The following is a 17,224-nucleotide window of genomic DNA, read 5'->3' as shown; positions in this document are numbered from 1 at the left end:
GGTGAATTCATATGGCTAAAGCTCAATTTGAGTTGAAGCTTGACAGAACTGTTGGGGGAAGTAAAACTGAGTTTTATAAAATATCTAAACAGCAAAAGTAGAACCGGAGAAAACAGTGGTCCTTTACTTGACGGGGATGGTCTCCTCACAAACAGGGGCATGTTTAATGCTTTTTTTGCCTTTGTCTTCAACACTGACAATGGGCTCTGGGACCCCAGTTGTCCTGAGCTGGAGGACCGTGAGAGCAGGAATGATAAACTCCCAGCAAATATTGACTTAGTATGCGATTTGCTCCTACAGGTGGAGACTATAGGGCCTGATGGGATTCATCCCAGAGTACTAAGAAAACTGTCTGATGTCATCATGAAATCCTGTCCTGGTTTCAATTAGGATAGAGTTAATTTTCCTCCTTGTAGCTGGTAGAATGCTGTGTTTTGGCTTAGGATGAGAAGAGTGCTGATAACACGCTGATGTTTCAATTGTTGCAGAGCAGTGCTTACACCAAGCCAAGGACTTTTCAGCTTCTTGCTCTGTCCTGCCAGCGGGCAGGCTGGGGGACCTATAAATGTCCCCAGTGCAGTATAGCCTTGCAAAGAATTCAGTCTACTTAGCCCATCTCAGGACTCACTGGGGACAACCCCCTTATCCCTGCTCTGACTGCGGGGAAGCCTTCTCTGAAAGCTCGGCGTTCAACCAACATTGGAGAAAGCACTTGGTAGGGAAACCCTATCAGTGCCCTGACTGCGGGATGGGCTTCACTGTTTCCTCAGCCCTCCCCCTCCACCAGAAAAGCCATGTGGAGCCTAACTTTTACTGTTCTTCCCAAACAACCCTCTGAAGATTACATCTGTGAATTGAGGAGGACCAGGCATGCAGCTGGTGGTCATGGCATAGCTTCTCGTAGCGCTTAGGGAACGTGGTGGTCAGTCATTCCCTGGCTCTGGAATGGCTTTGGGGATGGTGGGAGCCCAGTGGGATGCAGGATAGTTGGCTGAGAGGATGGTAGGACAGCAGTGGGTGGAGGGTTTTGAGGTTTGGGGTTGGTGAGAGCCCAGTGGAATGGAGGATGAAAGCCTCAGGACAGAAAGCAACCAAGAAATGCCACTGCCAGACTCCATCTTCCTGTACAAAACTTTATTTGCCACAGTCCTGCTGTTGCTGGGCCTTGATGTGCTCCAGAGGAGGGAACAAAGAGCCCCCACAGGCTGCTCATGCTCAGCACCAGGCACAGAGCAAGGATCAACCCAACCTAGGAGTCAAAGGTGGCCTGCAACGGCTGGCAGCACACAGTGACCACATCCCTTGCCCTGGGGTCTGCAAGCAGTGCAAGCAGAGGGGAGAGGAGCGTGGAGAGCTGCTGCAGCCCCTGTGCTGCCCGCTGGGGCTCAGAGGCAGGGTGAGACCCGTGGGTGCCAGCAGGGCTTGTGCCCCAGCACAGGAGCCACGTGCAGGGCAGAGCCCAGGGGCTGCAAGGGGCCTGGCCCCTGCTTGCAGCATCCCAGCCCTCCTCCAGTAGCAGGGAGGAACGCGGGGCAGCCCCTGGCCCCACTGCCCCTCATTCCTGTGGTGCTCCTGCAGGATGAAGGAGAGGTGTTTGAGGAGTGTCTGAAGAAGGGCAGGAGTCCCCCAGGGCTGTGGACGGGTTCTGGGGGGTGCTGTCCCTCAGGCACAGCTGAACTCCCCATGTCCACAACAGGAACCAGGGGCGGATGCTCTCCCCATTGAACGAGGTTTCTGTGAAAGTGAAGATCTGGACCCCATTGTCAGCGTTGATGAAAGACACCTGCTGCTGGGTACAGTTCAGACAGACCCAGATCCTCGTGGGGACAGGGGACAGGGACAAGGAGGTGTGAGGAGATGTGAGAGACTCCAGCTTTCCCTTATAGTACTGCACAGCCCAGATCCCTTCTTCAGGTCTTATGTTGATCCATTTCTTCTTCTCCACAGATGCCCTGGCCACCCCCAGAGCCCATCCTGAATCCTTTAGCCGCTCTCCCTCCACCTCCACCAACCAGCAGTGCCTTCCCTCTCTGAACTCCTCATGGCCCAGAACGCAGCACCAATAGTTAAATCTCTGTGGTGTGTCAGGCACCTGCTGCCCTTCACTTTCCCGTCTTACACTGCTCTTGTCCAGAGACACAACAAGATGGGGATGAGCCGTGTGTGGATCCAGGGTCACCTTCACTGCAGGGACAGAAGGAGCCAGGCCATCAGGGGCAGAGCTCAGCCCTGGGCAGGCTTTCCCCAGCTCGGGGACAGGAGCTGCCCCACAGGGCAGGAGATGGGGCACCTCTTGGCTCCTGAACATGCCCCAGCAAGGGCAGGAGGAGCACCTCAGAGGGCAACCCAGTGCACACCTACCTCTATTATGAGGCAGCAGAGACCTTCTCCATGCTGTAAGGAGAGGGGAGAGCTGGTCACAGCCATGGCTGGTGCCCAGTGGGTGTGGGCAGGGTGAGGGGCCAGCCCTGGGCTGCTCTGTCCCAGCTGCCCACCCTCCCCTGCACATCGCCTTGGTGTTGCCCTGGGGCTCAAGGACAGGGACACTCACCCAGCTCTGCAGCTTGTTCCTCTGAAAAGGAAAATAAGAGCAATGCATTGATGAGAGGAATCGGGTTCTTATCAAGTGGCTGCTACAAAGGAATGACCCCCAGTTCCTTCAGTCCTGGGGGTAGAGGGCAGGGAAAGAGAGACTCACCCAGTCTTGCAGCTTTTTCTTCTGGAAAAGCATAAGGAATACATGATCAGAGGTAAAAACTTCTCATCCCATGTCTATACCACAAATTCTTTCAGTTCATGGATGGACACTCACCTATCTCTACAGCTTGTTGCACTGGAAAAGAAAGAGAAAAGCAATGTACGGTCAGAGGGGAGTATGCGCATGGGAAGACAACAAATGAATTCTCCTTGGGGAATGAGACTTCCCCAGCTTTGCATCCTTTTTGCCTGATATAGAAAAGCAAAAGGAATGAATGGTCAGAGTGGAGAGAGTTTCACCCCATTCCTGCTTCCATGGCTAGATGGCTAGACCCCCAATTTTTTTGCTCTCATGCATGTGCACAGACCACCTTGCTCCCAGACTTGTAGTGACCAGACTAAGAAGCACCTAGGCCCAGCTTTTTGCAAGACTTGTAGCATTAAGGACAGACACTTGTGCAGCTCTCGGCACCGTGCCACCAAAACACAAGGGGAAGTGAATGGGGGTGGGTGGAGGATGTCTCTGTCCCAGAAGTGTCAGTGCAGAGCGGGGCAGTCCCGCAGCTCGCTCCCTGTCCCCACCTTGATCCCCATTCCTTTCAGCCATCCCAGCCCTGTCCCATGCCCAGGGCAGCCCCAGCCCCAGCACTCCCCACTCTCACCCCAGGCTCCAGCTGCTCCTCCAGCACTCCCGAGCCACCAGCACACAAGCCCCCAGAGCCCACCCAGACCAGGCCCTCCCGCAGGGACACCACCAGTTCCCAGGGACTGGGGGCAGGGACTGCAAGGACTCACCCAGCTCTCGGCTCTGTGCTGCTGAAAAGCAAAGGCGGAGGAAGAGGTGGTGAGCAGAGCATCTTGGTTGCTGGGTGGGAACATGTGGAGGGGGGCTGCGCCTTGCCACCAGCCCCACGCTGCAGCCATGCTCCCTGGCCTCCCACCCAAGGCCCCTTGCTCCACACCCAGGGGGGTCCCTGCAGAACACCTCCCTCCGCTCCATCCCTGCGCTGCCAGCTTACCTTGCTTTCGAAAGAGATAAACACCGAGGCCAATGGACACAGTCAAAAGCACGAGGACCAGAGCCAGAGCCACCATCCAGGGCTGGACGTTGTGGAAGAAGGGAGCTGAGAAAAGGCAAAAGGAAAAGGGCAACGTTTACATGGCTGGGGTAGAAGAGCAAGACCCAGATTTCTCCTGGGTCAGGACAAGTGCAGGGGCCAGGAACACCTCACCCTGGCTGTGCCATTTGTACCTGCGATGTGCAGGGATGATTCCCGCTCCTGCTGGAGGCGGCTGTTCCTGACCACACAGGACAAGGGCCCCTCCACGCTCCCGGTCACGATGACGGCACCTTCGATTTCAAAGAGCCCCTCCTGGTCCTGGGAATGTGTCTGGGAGACCGAGGGCAGGTGCTGCCCGCGAGCATCCCTCCACAGCAGCTGCGGCAGCGGGTACCAGCCGGCCGATCGACACAGCACCCGGACTCCTCCGTCCTCGTAGCCCCCCAGGGAGATGTGGGGGTCAGCGCCTGTGGCTGGGGGAAGAGCGCGTGGCTGGGGCTTGACTTGGGGAGGGATTCATTTCAAGGCAAAGACCCCATCTGCTCCCATGCCAGACACAGCTTAGTACACTAATGGCCCCAGGGACTCAGGGACCGGGCACTCCGTGCACACCCTCAGCCCAAAAAAACACCCTGGTAGGTGCCAGACCCAGAGAGCCGGGCTGCACAATGCCAGTTGCCCCAAATCACACAGAAAACGCAGGTGCCGAGTTCCAGGACCTTCAGGCAGCATCTCTGCACCAAGCCATCCAGGTTCAATAAGCCCCGAGGTATCCAGACAACATCTCAGGTCTCCCCCAGCAGACAAAGCAAAAATAAAGCAGATGTCCGGCTGCTCAGAGGACTCAGCGATTCTCCCTGTGTGCTGTTTCGTCCCATTGCTGACACAGCTGAAGGTGCTGCTCAGCACCCTGTGCCCAGTGCCCTCACAATATTATGATTCTTGTCTTCAAAGACACCATTGAAAACTGTCAAAAGTATCCAGGGAGCTCTCTCCCCAAATATTACCTCCACATCCATGGGCATGCCTCATGTTGTGAAACAGCTGAAAAATTCATAGGAAACGTAAACTCTGCCTTGGCAGCACCACCCCAGCCACTAACCTGACACCTCCAGCTCCACAATGGCTTCAGAATAAGCATGACCATCTCCCACAGTGCAGACGTACTGGCCATCATCAGAGGGTCTCAGCCCTGAGATTTGCAAGTCCAGTATTCCAGCAGAGAGACCATCTCTATCCAGCTCTGTCCTCCCGGCATATGCCCCCATCTGCTCCCGGTACAGGTCCTCTCCATTGCGGTAGTGGTGCACTGTCTCAGATATCGTGCGCCGAATCCACCTGACCTCCAAGGTGCGAGCATCGCGTTGAGGGGACAAGTGGCAGGGCAGCAAAACATCCTGCCCCACGGTGGCAGTGACAGAGTGGCCTGGTCCCACCACTCTGAGCTGGGCTGGGCAATGGAGAAGGGCACAGAGAGGAGGTGAGATTTTTCCATCGTAAATTCGGGGTCAGTGAGTGACAAAGGGCGAGCTGTGCGTGAGTTGGTGCGTGCTGTGTCCCCTGTGTCCCGTGGGAAACCACCAGGGAAACAGGAGAGGGAGAGGGAGGACGTGCAGGAGAAGGAGGTGTACTGGGAGTGGGAGCCCTCTCTGCAGCATTCGGGCAGGAGAAGAAGAGCCAAAAATGGCAGTCAAGGCAGCGCCCATATTGTGTGAAAGACCCAAAGGGAAAGTGAAACCCAGCAGGGACCGAGCTGTGGGCTCTGGTCCCCATACCCTGGAGCCGCTCCCCTGCCCCACAGCAGCACATCTGCATGCACAGGGGGGAGAGCCCCCAGCATCCCCGCAGGATCCTACCTGAGCCCAGCTGGAGAAGGTGCAGAGTGACGAGGGAAGTCAGGAAGCCGCTGGCATGGCTGGTGAGGCTGGGGCGGCCGCAACCCCAGGGGAGCCCCATCTGTGCTGCAGCGGGAGCAGGATCTGGAGGTAGAAGAGTCAGGTACTGAGGGGCTGCAGGCCTGGGCACAGGGAGCCACGGCTAGCATCGCCTTGGGCAGGGTGCAGAGCCTGCGCTTATCATGGGCTGGGGGACACAGAAGGCAGCCCCAGGTGTTCTTCTCCAAGGCAGTCTCACCAAAATAGTCGTCCCTCTCAGCACCCACCATAGCTGCAGGAACTAGAAGGCTACACGTGACTTCACCAACTTCTGCCCAGTTCTTGTCTGCAGTAACCCTCTGGGAGGAGCCCTGACCCTTGTGGGAAGGGTGCAAGATGCTGCAGGGCAGAGCGCCATCGGAGGCTGCAGGGAAAGAGGCACAGCTGGCTGCCGAGCATCTCAGTGCCACCCTTTTCCCAGGGTGGTGGGGACAAAGAGCCAGCCCCACTCCCGGCTCTGTCCATCCCAGTGGAGGCAGAAATGGGCAGACCTTTTGCCCTCTGGCAAGCAAAGCCCTTCTGCAGCACGGTGGAGACTTTGGTGTGGAAATGGTTTCCAAGGAGCAGAGGGACAGCTTCTGCATGCAGCTAGGATGATGACATGGATGAGCTGTTCGTTAAGGAACTATGCGATGCCTCAGAATCTGCTGCCCTAGTCCTTATCAGGGTGAATTCATATGGCTAAAGCTCAATTTGAGTTGAAGCTTGACAGAACTGTTGGGGGAAGTAAAACTGAGTTTTATAAAATATCTAAACAGCAAAAGTAGAACCGGAGAAAACAGTGGTCCTTTACTTGAGGGGGATGGTCTCCTCACAAACAGGGGCATGTTTAATGCTTTTTTTGCCTTTGTCTTCAACACTGACAATGGGCTCTGGGACCCCAGTTGCCCTGAGCTGGAGGACCGTGAGAGCAGGAATGATAAACTCCCAGCAAATATTGACTTAGTATGCGATTTGCTCCTAGAGGTGGAGACTATAGGGCCTGATGGGATTCATCCCAGAGTACTAAGAAAACTGGCTGATGTCATCATGAAATCCTGTCCTGGTTTCAATTAGGATAGAGTTAATTTTCCTCTTTGTAGCTGGTAGAATGCTGTGTTTTGGCTTAGGATGAGAAGAGTGCTGATAACACGCTGATGTTTTAATTGTTGCAGAGCAGTGCTTACACCAAGCCAAGGACTTTTCAGCTTCTTGCTCTGTCCTGCCAGCGGGCAGGCTGGGGGACCTATAAATGTCCCCAGTGCAGTATAGCCTTGCAAAGAATTCAGTCTACTTAGCCCATCTCAGGACTCACTGGGGACAACCCCCTTATCCCTGCTCTGACTGCGGGGAAGCCTTCTCTGAAAGCTCGGCGTTCAACCAACATTGGAGAAAGCACTTGGTAGGGAAACCCTATCAGTGCCCTGACTGTGGGATGGGCTTCACTGTTTCCTCAGCCCTCCCCCTCCACCAGAAAAGCCATGTGGAGCCTAACTTTTACTGTTCTTCCCAAACAACCCTCTGAAGATTACATCTGTGAATTGAGGAGGACCAGGCATGCAGCTGGTGGTCATGGCACAGCTTCTCGTAGCGCTTAGGGAACGTGGTGGTCAGTCAGTCCCTGGCCCTGGGATGGCTTTGGGGATGGTGGGAGCCCAGTGGGATGTAGGATAATTGTGTGAGAGGATGGTAGGACAGCAGTGGGTGGAGGGTTTTGAGGTTTGGGGTTGGTGAGAGCCCAGTGGAATGGAGGATGATGGGGTTTTGGAGATGAAGAGACCCCACTGGGGTGAAGGTGGATGGGGTTTGTGGTGGTGGACCCCCACTGTAGTGGAGGACAATGGGGTTTTGTGATGGTGGGACCCTGCTGGGATTAAAGAGGATGGGGTGTGAGGATGGTGGGATCTCAATGGGATGAAGGATGATGGGATTTGGGGATGGTGAGACCCCACGTGCATGAAGATGGATGGTTGGGTGTGGAGACCACTCAGCTTGGCATTGAGAACCAGCTGGAGGAGAGCATCTGTGTCTCCTCATTGTGTAGCTGGGTTCAAAACCTATTCTTAGCTTCCCACCTTCATATAGTTAAACCTTCGAAGAGGCCAAGGGAGTCCTGCAGCCACGGAGGCTCCATCTCACTGAGGTTCGGTCTGTTTGGATCACCTGCTTCTATCGGATGCAGTGTCTTCCGAACGCATTTCCTTCCCCTGTTTCTGCACTGTGTCTGCTCCTGATTTTAATGCTGCGATGTTTAAAACACACCACAATGAATTTGGCTCGAGAATGTCAGCTTGTTTGCCTGCTTGCTTTTAAACAAGGTGCAAAAAGTGGCACTGGTTTTCTGGGAGTGCAGGATTGTTACTGATTGCTGAGGGTTGGTGAAGCTGGGGTGGCCCCATGGCTCCTGCAAGCCCATCTCTGGCTGAACCCTGCCCTGAGCAGTGGAAAATAAAACAGCCACGGGAACAACTTGGGTGGTGGAAGGGAAATACGGGACATGGAGGTGGCTTGAAAGGACCTGACGGACAGCTTTAAGGTTGACGCAACCTGCTGCCTCTGCTAGGAGGACTTCAAAAAGCTGGTGATGCACCCCCGCAGCCACAGCCTATGCCGAGCCTGTGTGATGGGGGGATGGAAGCTCTTGGGGATCCCCTTGTCCCAGCTGGGTCATTACCCTGTCTAGCTCAGGGCATGGCAATGACCCAGCTGGGACAAGGGGGTGCCAGGGAACAGATGGAGAACCAATGTGTAGTTGGCGCTTTGGTTCCTCCTAGCTCTTACTCCCAGGACCAACACCAAGGAGAGGTCTGCTGCAAGACGCCTTCCCAGGCAGCAAAGCCTCAGGAAAGAAAGCAACCAAGAAATGCCACTGCCAGACTCCATCTTCCTGTACAAAGCTTTATTTGCCACAGTCCTGCTGTTGCTGGGCCTTGATGTGCTCCAGAGGAGGGAACAAAGAACCCCCACAGGCTGCTCATGCTCAGCACCAGGCACAGAGCAAGGATTAACCCCAACCTAGGAGGCAAAGGTGGCCTGCAACGACCAGAAGCACACGGTGACCACATCCCTTGCCCTGGGGTCTGCAAGCAGTGCAAGCAGAGGGGAGAGGAGCGTGGAGAGCTGCTGCAGCCCCTGTGCTGCCCACTGGGGCTCAGAGGCAGGGTGAGACCCGTGGGTGCCAGCAGGGCTTGTGCCCCAGCACAGGAGCCACATGCAGGGCAGAGCCCAGGGGCTGCAAGGGGCCTGACCCCTGCTTGCAGCATCCCAGCCCTCCTCCAGAAGCAAGGAGGAACACGGGGCAGCCCCTGGCCTCACTGCCCCTCATTCCTCTGCTGCTCCTGCAGGACCAAGGAGAGGTGATGCAGGAGTGTCTGGAGAAGGGCAGGAGTCCCCCAGGGCTGTGGACGGGTTCTGGGGGGTGCTGTCCCTCAGGCACAGCTGAATTCCCAGTGTCTCCATGCAGAACCAGGGGTGGATTCTCTCCCCATTGAAAGAGGCTTCTGTGAAAGTGAAGATCTGGACCCCATTGTCAGCACTTATGAAAGACACCTGCCCCTGGGTACAGTCCAGACAGACCCAGATCCTCGTGGGGACAGGGGACAGGGACAAGGAGGTGCGTAGAGATGTGAGAGACTCGAGCTGCCCCTCATAGTAATGCACAGCCCAGATCCCTTCTTCAGGTCTTATGTTGATCCACTTCTTTCTCTCCACAGATGCCCTGGCCACCCCCACAGCCCACCAATTATCCTTTAGCCACTCTCCTTCCACTTCCACCAACCAGCAGTGCCTTCCCTCTCTGAACCCTTCACGGCCCAGCACGCAGCACCAATAGTGAAATCTCTCTGGTGTGTCAGGCACCTGCTGCAATTCAGTTTGCCGTCTCACACTGCAGTTGTCCGGAGCCACAACAAGCTGGGGATGAGCCGTGTGTGGATCCAGGGTCACCTTCACTGCAGGGACAGAAGGAGCCAGGCCATCAGGGGCAGAGCTCAGCCCTGGGCAGGCTTTCCCCAGCTCGGGGACAGGAGCTGCCCCACGAGGAGGAGATGGGGCACCTCTTGGCTCCTGAACATGCCCCACCAGGGGCAGGAGGAGCACCGCAGAGGGCAACCCAGTGCACACCTACCTGTATTTTGAGGCAGCAGAAACTTTCTCCATGCTGTAAGGAGAGGGGAGAGCTGGTCACAGCCCACGTCTGGTACCCAGTGGGTGTGGGCAGGGTGAGGGGCCAGCCCTGGGCTGCTCTGTCCCAGCTGCCCACCCTCCCCTGCACATCGCTTTGGTGTTGTCCTTGGGCTTCAGCACCGGGAGACTTACCCAGCTCTGCAGCTTGTTTCTCTACAAATGAAAGAGAAAAGGAAAATATGAGAAGAAGGCACAGTTTCTGATTCCATACCTCTCACTATGATGACATTTTTTTGTTGTTTTTTCTGTTTGGAGAGTGAGACTTACCCAGCTCTGCAGCTTGTTTCTCTGAAAAGGAAATCGAAAGTAATGTATGATGGGTATGAAAGTAATGCATGAGGGGAGAGTTGCTTAGCCCGTGGTAGACCCTGAATACATCCCATGACAGGGAAAAACACTGCCTTGCTCAGAGGTGGGACTAAAGAAATAGTAATTGTGGTCCAGCTTTGTACAATGCTCTTGTAAGCAGAATCATAAGGACAGACATTGTGCAACTTTTATCTCTGTGCCACTGAAGACATTACGGAAGTGAATAAAGGATTGTTGGAGAATGTCTGTCTCCTGAAAGCATCAGTGCTGAGCGGGGCAGACCCGCATCTCGCTCCCCGTCCCCACCTTGATCCCTATTCCTTTCAGCCATCCCGGCCCTGTCCCGTGCCCAGGGCAGCCCCAGCCCCAGCACTCCCCACTCCCACCCCAGGCTCCAGCTGCTCCTCCAGCACCCCCGAGCCACCAGCACACAAGCCCCCTGAGCCCACCCAGACCAGGCCCTCCCGCACAGACACCACTTCCCCAGGGGCTGGGGGCAGGGACTGCAAGGACTCTCCCAGCTCTTGGCTCTGTGCCGCTGAAAAGCAAAGGCGGAGGAAGAGGTGGTGAGCAGAGCAGCTTGGTTGCTGGGTGGGAACATGTGCAGGGGGGCTGCGCCTTGCCACCAGCCCCACGCTGCAGCCATGCTCCCTGGCCTCCCACCCAAGACCATCCTAAGGGCTTTGGGATCCTCAGGAGAACATTCCCTTCCTCCTCCTACCCACGTCCCTGGGCCAGGGCTCAGCCCCGCTCCAGACCCACGCGGGTCCCTGCAGAACACCTCCCTGCGCTCCATCCCTGTGCTGCCAGCTTACCTTGCTTTCGAAAGAGATAAACACCGAGGCCAATGGACACAGTCAAAAGCACGAGGACCAGAGCCAGAGCCACCATCCAGGGCTGGGCGTTGTGGAAGAAGGGAGCTGAGAAAGGCACCAGGAAAAGGGCTGCGTTTCCATGCCCGTGGGTGGAAGAGCAAGACCCAGACTTCTCCTGGGTCAGGACAAGTGCAGGGGCCAGGAACACCTCATCCTGGCTGTTCCATTTGTACCTGCGATGTGCAGGGAAAATTCCTGCTCCTGGTGGAGGCAGCTGCTCCTGACCACACAGGACAAGGGCCCCTCCACGCTCCCGGTCATGATGACGGCACCTTCGATTTCAAAGAGCCCCTTCTGGTCCTGGGAATGTGTCTGGGAGACCGAGGGCAGGTGCTGCCCGCGAGCATCCCTCCACAGCAGCTGCGGCAGCGGGTACCAGCCGGCCGATCGACACAGCACCGGGACGCCTCCGTCCTCGTAGCCCCCCAGGGAGATGTGGGGGTCAGCGCCTGTGGCTGGGGGAAGAGCACGTGGCTGGGGCTTGACTTGGGGAGGGATTCAGTTCCAAGGCAAAGACCCCATCTGCTCCCATGCCAGACACAGCTTATCACAACAACGGCCCCAGGGGCTCAGGGACCAGGCACTCCACACATTCAACCTCACCCCAAAACCACCCCGGCAGGTGCCAGATCCAGAGAGCAGGACTGCACAAAGCCAGTGTACCCAAATCACACAGAAAACACCTGTTGAGATCCAGCACCTCCAGGTAGCATCTCTGCACTAAGCCGTGCTGGTTCAAGAAGCCCCGAGACTTCCAGACAATGTCTCAGGTCTCCCCAGCATGAAAAGCAAAACCCGAAAGAGGTCCAGCTGCTCAGAGGTCTCTTCCCTGCTCCAGGCACTGTGTTTGGTAGCATCATAGGCACAGATGAAGGGGCTGCTCAGCAGCCTGTGCCCAGTGCCCTTAAACCATCATGGGAATGGTCTGCATAGACACCAGTGAAAACTAACAACTATATCCTCTCTACGGATATGTCTTCCCAAATACTACGTCCATTACCATGTCCATATTTGTCCTGGTTTCAGTTAGAACAGAATTAATTTTCTTCCTAGTAGCTGGTGGAATGCTGTGTTTTGGCTTAGAATGAGAAGAGTGCTGATAACACCCCGATGTTTTAATTGTTGCAGAGCAGTGCTTATACCAAGCCAAGGACACCTCAGACTTTTGCTCTGTCCTGCCAACAGGCAGGCTGGGGGTGCAGTAAGAGCTGGGAGGGGACAGACCCAGGACAGGTGACCCAAACTAGCCAAAGGGGTATTCCATACCATCTGACGTCATGCTAAACAATATATAGGGGTGGCTAGCCGGGGGGAGGGGGCCGGACTGCTCGGGGTTAAGCTGGGCATCGGTCAGCGGGTGGTGAGCAATTGCATTGTGCATCACTTGTTTGTACATATTATTATTAGTAGTACTATTATCATCATTGTATTATTATTATTATTATTATTATTATTTTCCTGTCTTATTAAACTGTCTTTATCTCAACTCACGGGCTTCACTTTCCATTTCTCTCCCCCGTCCCAGAGAGGGAGGGGGGAGGGTGAGCGAACGGCTGCGTGGTGTTTAGCTGCCAGCCGGGTTAAACCACGACAATATTCCATGGTGTTTAATAGTTGAGACAGGAAAAAACAACCTAAATTCTCCCCTGGAATTCCTGGTGTATTGCCCGAGCCACAAACCTGACACCTCCAGATCCACCGTTGCTTCATCATAAGCATCAGCATTTTTCACAGTGCAGACGTACTGGCCATCATCAGAGGGTCTCAGTCCTGTGATTCGCAAGTCCAGGCTTCCAGCAGAGAGACCATCTCTGGCCAGCTCTGTCCTCCCGGCATATGCCTCCATCTGCTCCCCGTACAGGTCCTCTCCATTGCGGTAGTGGTGCACTGTCTCAGAGATGCTGTCCCGGATCCACCTGACCTCCAAGGTGCGAGCATCGCGATGAGGGGACAAGTGGCAGGGCAGCACGACATCCTGCCCCACGGTGGCAGTGAGAGGCTGGTCTGGTCCCACCACTCTGAGCTGGGTTGGGCAATGGAGAAAGGCACAAAGAAGAGGTGAGATTTTGCCATCGTAAATTTAGGGGAAGTGAGTGTCAAAGGGCAAGCTGTGCGTGAGTTGGTGCGTGCTGCGTCCCCCGTGTCCCATGGGAAACCAGCAGGGAAACAGGATAGGGAGAGGGAGGACGTGCAGGAGAAGGAGGTGTGCTGGGAGTGGGAGCCCTCTCTGCAGCATTCAGGCGGGTGAAGGAGACACAGAAAGGGCAGCCAAGGCAGCCCCCATATTGTGTGAAAGAACCAAAGTGAAAGTGAAAGTGAATCGCAGCGCGGGTGAGCTGTGGGCTCGGGTCCCCCCTGTCCAACAGCCTCTCCCCTGCCCCACAGCAGCACGTCTATAAGACAAAGGGGGAGAGCCCCCAGCATCCCCGCAGGATCCTACCTGAGCCCAGGCGGAGGAGGAGCAGAGTGATGAGGGAAGTCAGGAGGCCCCTGGCATACCTGGTGAGACTGGTGCTGCCACAGCCCCAGGGGAGCCCCATCTGAGAAAGATGTTCCCCAGGGGGCATATGGCCCCCGCAGGTGTTCTTCTCGAAGGGAGCCCCACCAAAAGAGAGAGGTCCCTCACAGCACACAGCTGAGTGGAGACAAGCACCTCTGCACTTCACTCCCCCTCCTCTGCACTGACCTTGGTGTCTGCAGCGAGGTTTCTCACTCCTCACTCTCCCAGCTGCTCTTGTGCAGCAGGGTTTTTTTTCCCTTTTCTTGGGTGTGCTCTCATAGAGATTTAAACTGCATTGTCATGGCTTGGCTCTGGGCAGAGGAAGCCCCTTTGGAGCCGGCTGAAACTGGCCCTTATCTAACATGGGGCAGCTGCTGAATTCTTTTCACAGGGGCTACCACTGCAATTATTGTATGCACCCGAGGCAGGGACTAACTTGTTGGGAAAGAATTTGATCATGAAATTGGGCATTCAAATAGTAAATTGTTAGACTGGAATAACGGTATTATTAATGGGGTGCTCTCAGACCCTGAGAGCAAAGATATATTTGCCTTTGAGTAGAAAGACTCTGAAATGGGGCAGAAGCAGCAATACAGAGAGACAATTTTACCTCATGGTTTTACAGGGTCACCAATTTATTTGGGCAAGTTCTAGAAGAAATTTTGGAGTAATTCCAACCTCCAAAGGAGGTGTTATGTGGATGATCTTTTATTGTCGGGACAGGAGAAAACAGTTGAAGGATGCCCCTAACAAGCTATTCAACTTTCTGGGAAAATAGGGCTTGAAAGTATTGGAAAATAAATTAAAATTTGTAGAAAGAGAAGTCAAATATTTAGGGCATCTAGTGTCTGAGGGGGAATGAAAATAAATCCAGAGAGGATTCAGGGAATTGTTGAGCTACCCCAAACTAAACCGTTTTAAGAGAAAGAGGTTTTTAAGTAATTAGGTGTCACGAAGTCCAAAGGAAAACAGATACTCCCTGATGGGAGCGAAATGCTGAATAAAGTGGTATTGAGGCAAATATTAACTGTTTTATATCAGGAATGTCATTGGGGAATTCAAGCAACGTGTGACGCTGTGCTATGGAAATAAATATGTGTAGGAATACATATACTCTGGCTGAACAAGTACGCAGGAGTTGCGTAGTACGTCAAAAGGGAAATAGGAATTTAAAACAGTCAGCCTGAAGAGGGCAAGAACCAGGAATTCAATGCTTCCAAAATGTACAGGAGGATTTTACGGAACTCCTTAAAGTAGGTAGATTTAAATACTTACTAGTCTTGGTAGATCATTTGTCAGGGTGGGTGGAAGCTTTCCCTTCAGTATCTGCTACTGTGAACATAGTAACTAAAGTAATTCTGGAACAAATAACTCCCAGGTATGGAATTGTTGGAAGTATTGACTCTGATCAAGGAAATCACTTTATGTCAGAAATATTGCAAGGGCTAATGTGGACTGTAGGAATTAACTGGGAATTTCACACTCCTTGGCATCCTTCTTCTTCTGGAAGGGTGGAACAGATTAGGCAGTAAAGAAGCAATTGACTAAGTTCTGGAAACTCAGCTTCCCCAAAAGAAGTGCTTACCTTTGGCACTTCTCCAAATTCAAACTGCACCAAGAAATGATGTGGGAGTTTCACCATATGAAATATTATTTGGATTGCTGTACATGGACAAAGGGAACGAATTACCTCAATTTGAGACAAAAGATACTTTTCTTAAGAACTATGTACTCGGGCTGTCATCCTCTTTTCATCTCCAAGGAGCCGTGGACTGTTTGCTCAAAACCCACCCCTGGAAGCTCTGATCCAACCATTTTGAGAAGGAGCTTGGGTTCTGATGTGAATATGGAGAGAACTGAAACTGCAACCTGAGTGGGATGGACTGTTCCAAGTGCTCCTGACTATTGAAATGACAGTAAGAACAGCTGAGAAAGGGTGGACTCATATCTGGGTAAAGTTAACTCTGATACCAGAGAGACTGCATTAACAAAGACTTTTCAGGTTAAAACTGTTGAAACTATTTATTGTAAATCTTTAACTTCTCCTTAGAAGAATTTGTAATGAATTAATGAGTAAGAGGGATTGAATTACACAGAATTGGAGTGTTTCCAGGGAACACTCCCTGGAAGTAGGAGAAAGGAGGGTATTTAATCCCCGCCAGAAGAATCCTTATTAGTATGTGATTTCTATTGTTTTTCTTACTTATTATTTCTTTATTATTTTAGGGGTGTGTATATATACATAGTAATGATGTATTTTGAGTTTATCTTAGTTATACCTATTCTCAATGGATTAGTGATAGGATGGAGGGAAAAATCAGCATTCCCAATTAATCCAGACCATCTCTTGAGTTCCATCTTGAAATAATTGTTGGATTTGCACCCAGATGCCTAGAAAGACTGGAAAGGCCTTGTCCCTGATTACTATTTCCGGCAGCAACTGTGTCTGGAATCTCTAGATTTCTCTAAAAAGGACAGATCATACACAGTCCCGGGAAGGAATAGATTTTGAAGTTGAGTTCCCTACATGTAACCCTGGCTACAATATACTGTGTTACCAAAGGTGCCTTTTAAACAATATTGATAGAAACTCAGGGGGCAATAGTACTGCCCCTGTGTGTGGAAATATCCATGAAGTAGGGAATCATCCGTACTGTACCAACTATGGTAACCACGGGAATGCTAATATGCATAATGTACACCAGATGCAACATGAGAATCCTGTAAGCAGATGGCCTGTCCTGAATGGCAAGGGGTGGTATTGGCTATATGGCAATAAAGCTAGGAAGGTGTTGCCCCTAGGATGGAAGGGAGCTTGCACCCTGGAGGCAATAATTCCAAATGTAACTATTATTTAAGACCCACAAAGCCAAAGCCCCCTTGAGACCACATGCAGAATTAAGTGGACTCCGGATAATCCCTTAGTAAAACTCTCTAGCATTTTACAGTTTTGCAAGGTGTTTTTTACTTTGGTTAAGGGTGAGTGAATTTAAAAAAGCTATTGTAAACATCTCAAAGCACAAAAATATTGTAAAAATATTGAAGATCTAGAAAATAAGATAAAGTTTGCAAAAATAGTACTCTAGAATCAAATAATATTAGATTTATGAATAACCTCATAAGAGGAACATGCCCTGTAATTAATACTAGTTTCTGTATATATGTAGATCAAATGGGATGAATTTCACTGGTCTAAAAAATTATTTGGGAAAACCAAAACCAAACCAAAACAAGCAAACAAACAAACAAACAAAAAACCACAAGATCCTACATAGAGTAACTCAAGATGACACTTCCTGGGGATTTAGAAATATTTGGGAGAAACTAATTTTGTTATTGGCTGAATAGAATTGGCTCCAACAACTATTTGTTGGTATTGTAAAATAATGGCATTGTATATCTATCATGCCCCGTGACATGCGAAAAAAAATACAGCACCTTAATGTTGGAAAAACTTCAGAGTGCGGTATGTGAAGAAGTGCAAAAACAACAATAGGAGTAAGAAAAGAAGAGGGGGGAACTGTGAGAAACAAAGGTCTATTTTTGCAGTAGAGAATTATTTTTCTGTATTCCAAGGTAATTGTGTAGTCATAATAAGGAGAAATGCTAAGGAGATAAGTGGACCGTAGAAGGCCTCACTGTTCCAAAATAAGGTAGAAGCTTGAGAAAAAGAGGATGAGCAGT

At 52.4% G+C, this 17,224-nt stretch overlaps 3 protein-coding genes and 1 long non-coding RNA gene across 4 annotated transcripts in view; all 4 read right to left on the bottom strand.

Annotated features, from left to right (window-relative positions):
* Positions 1 to 1,125: 1,125 nt before the first annotated feature.
* Positions 1,126 to 17,224, bottom strand: part of LOC309889234 (butyrophilin subfamily 1 member A1-like) — a gene marked incomplete at its 5' end in the record, with an annotated part of 38,157 nt that continues 22,058 nt past the window's right edge. The window contains 2 exons of the mRNA XM_082781995.1: positions 1,126 to 2,184; positions 2,362 to 2,394. Coding sequence (XP_082638121.1) covers positions 1,556 to 2,184; positions 2,362 to 2,394 — 662 coding nt within the window. The 3' untranslated portion in view covers positions 1,126 to 1,555. The remainder of the gene's footprint in view (positions 2,185 to 2,361; positions 2,395 to 17,224) is intronic.
* On the bottom strand, positions 2,430 to 3,827 carry LOC309889208. The gene is made up of 4 exons (XR_014319209.1): positions 3,717 to 3,827; positions 3,493 to 3,513; positions 2,699 to 2,833; positions 2,430 to 2,572 (listed from the first exon to the last, which is right to left on the bottom strand). It is a non-coding gene; the product is annotated as an uncharacterized lncRNA (long non-coding RNA).
* LOC309889216 (butyrophilin subfamily 3 member A2-like) lies at positions 3,897 to 6,099 on the bottom strand (the record flags this gene model as incomplete). The annotated part of the gene is made up of 4 exons (XM_082781977.1): positions 5,892 to 6,099; positions 5,615 to 5,737; positions 4,861 to 5,208; positions 3,897 to 4,231 (listed from the first exon to the last, which is right to left on the bottom strand). Exons 1-4 carry the CDS (start codon positions 5,920 to 5,922, stop codon positions 3,897 to 3,899), a joined length of 837 nt encoding a protein of 278 aa, XP_082638103.1. The 5' UTR covers positions 5,923 to 6,099.
* On the bottom strand, positions 10,907 to 16,233 carry LOC309889215 (butyrophilin subfamily 3 member A2-like; the record flags this gene model as incomplete). The annotated part of the gene is made up of 4 exons (XM_082781976.1): positions 10,907 to 11,085; positions 11,214 to 11,495; positions 12,721 to 13,063; positions 16,195 to 16,233. 4 exons carry the CDS (start codon positions 16,231 to 16,233, stop codon positions 10,907 to 10,909), a joined length of 843 nt encoding a protein of 280 aa, XP_082638102.1.

The sequence above is a fragment of the Aythya marila genome, assembly GCF_965140915.1.
Source record: "Aythya marila genome assembly, chromosome: 33".
Lineage (NCBI taxonomy): Eukaryota > Metazoa > Chordata > Aves > Anseriformes > Anatidae > Aythya > Aythya marila.
The sequence above is the reverse complement of the archived record's forward strand: the minus strand, read 5'-3'. Positions and strand labels throughout refer to the sequence as shown.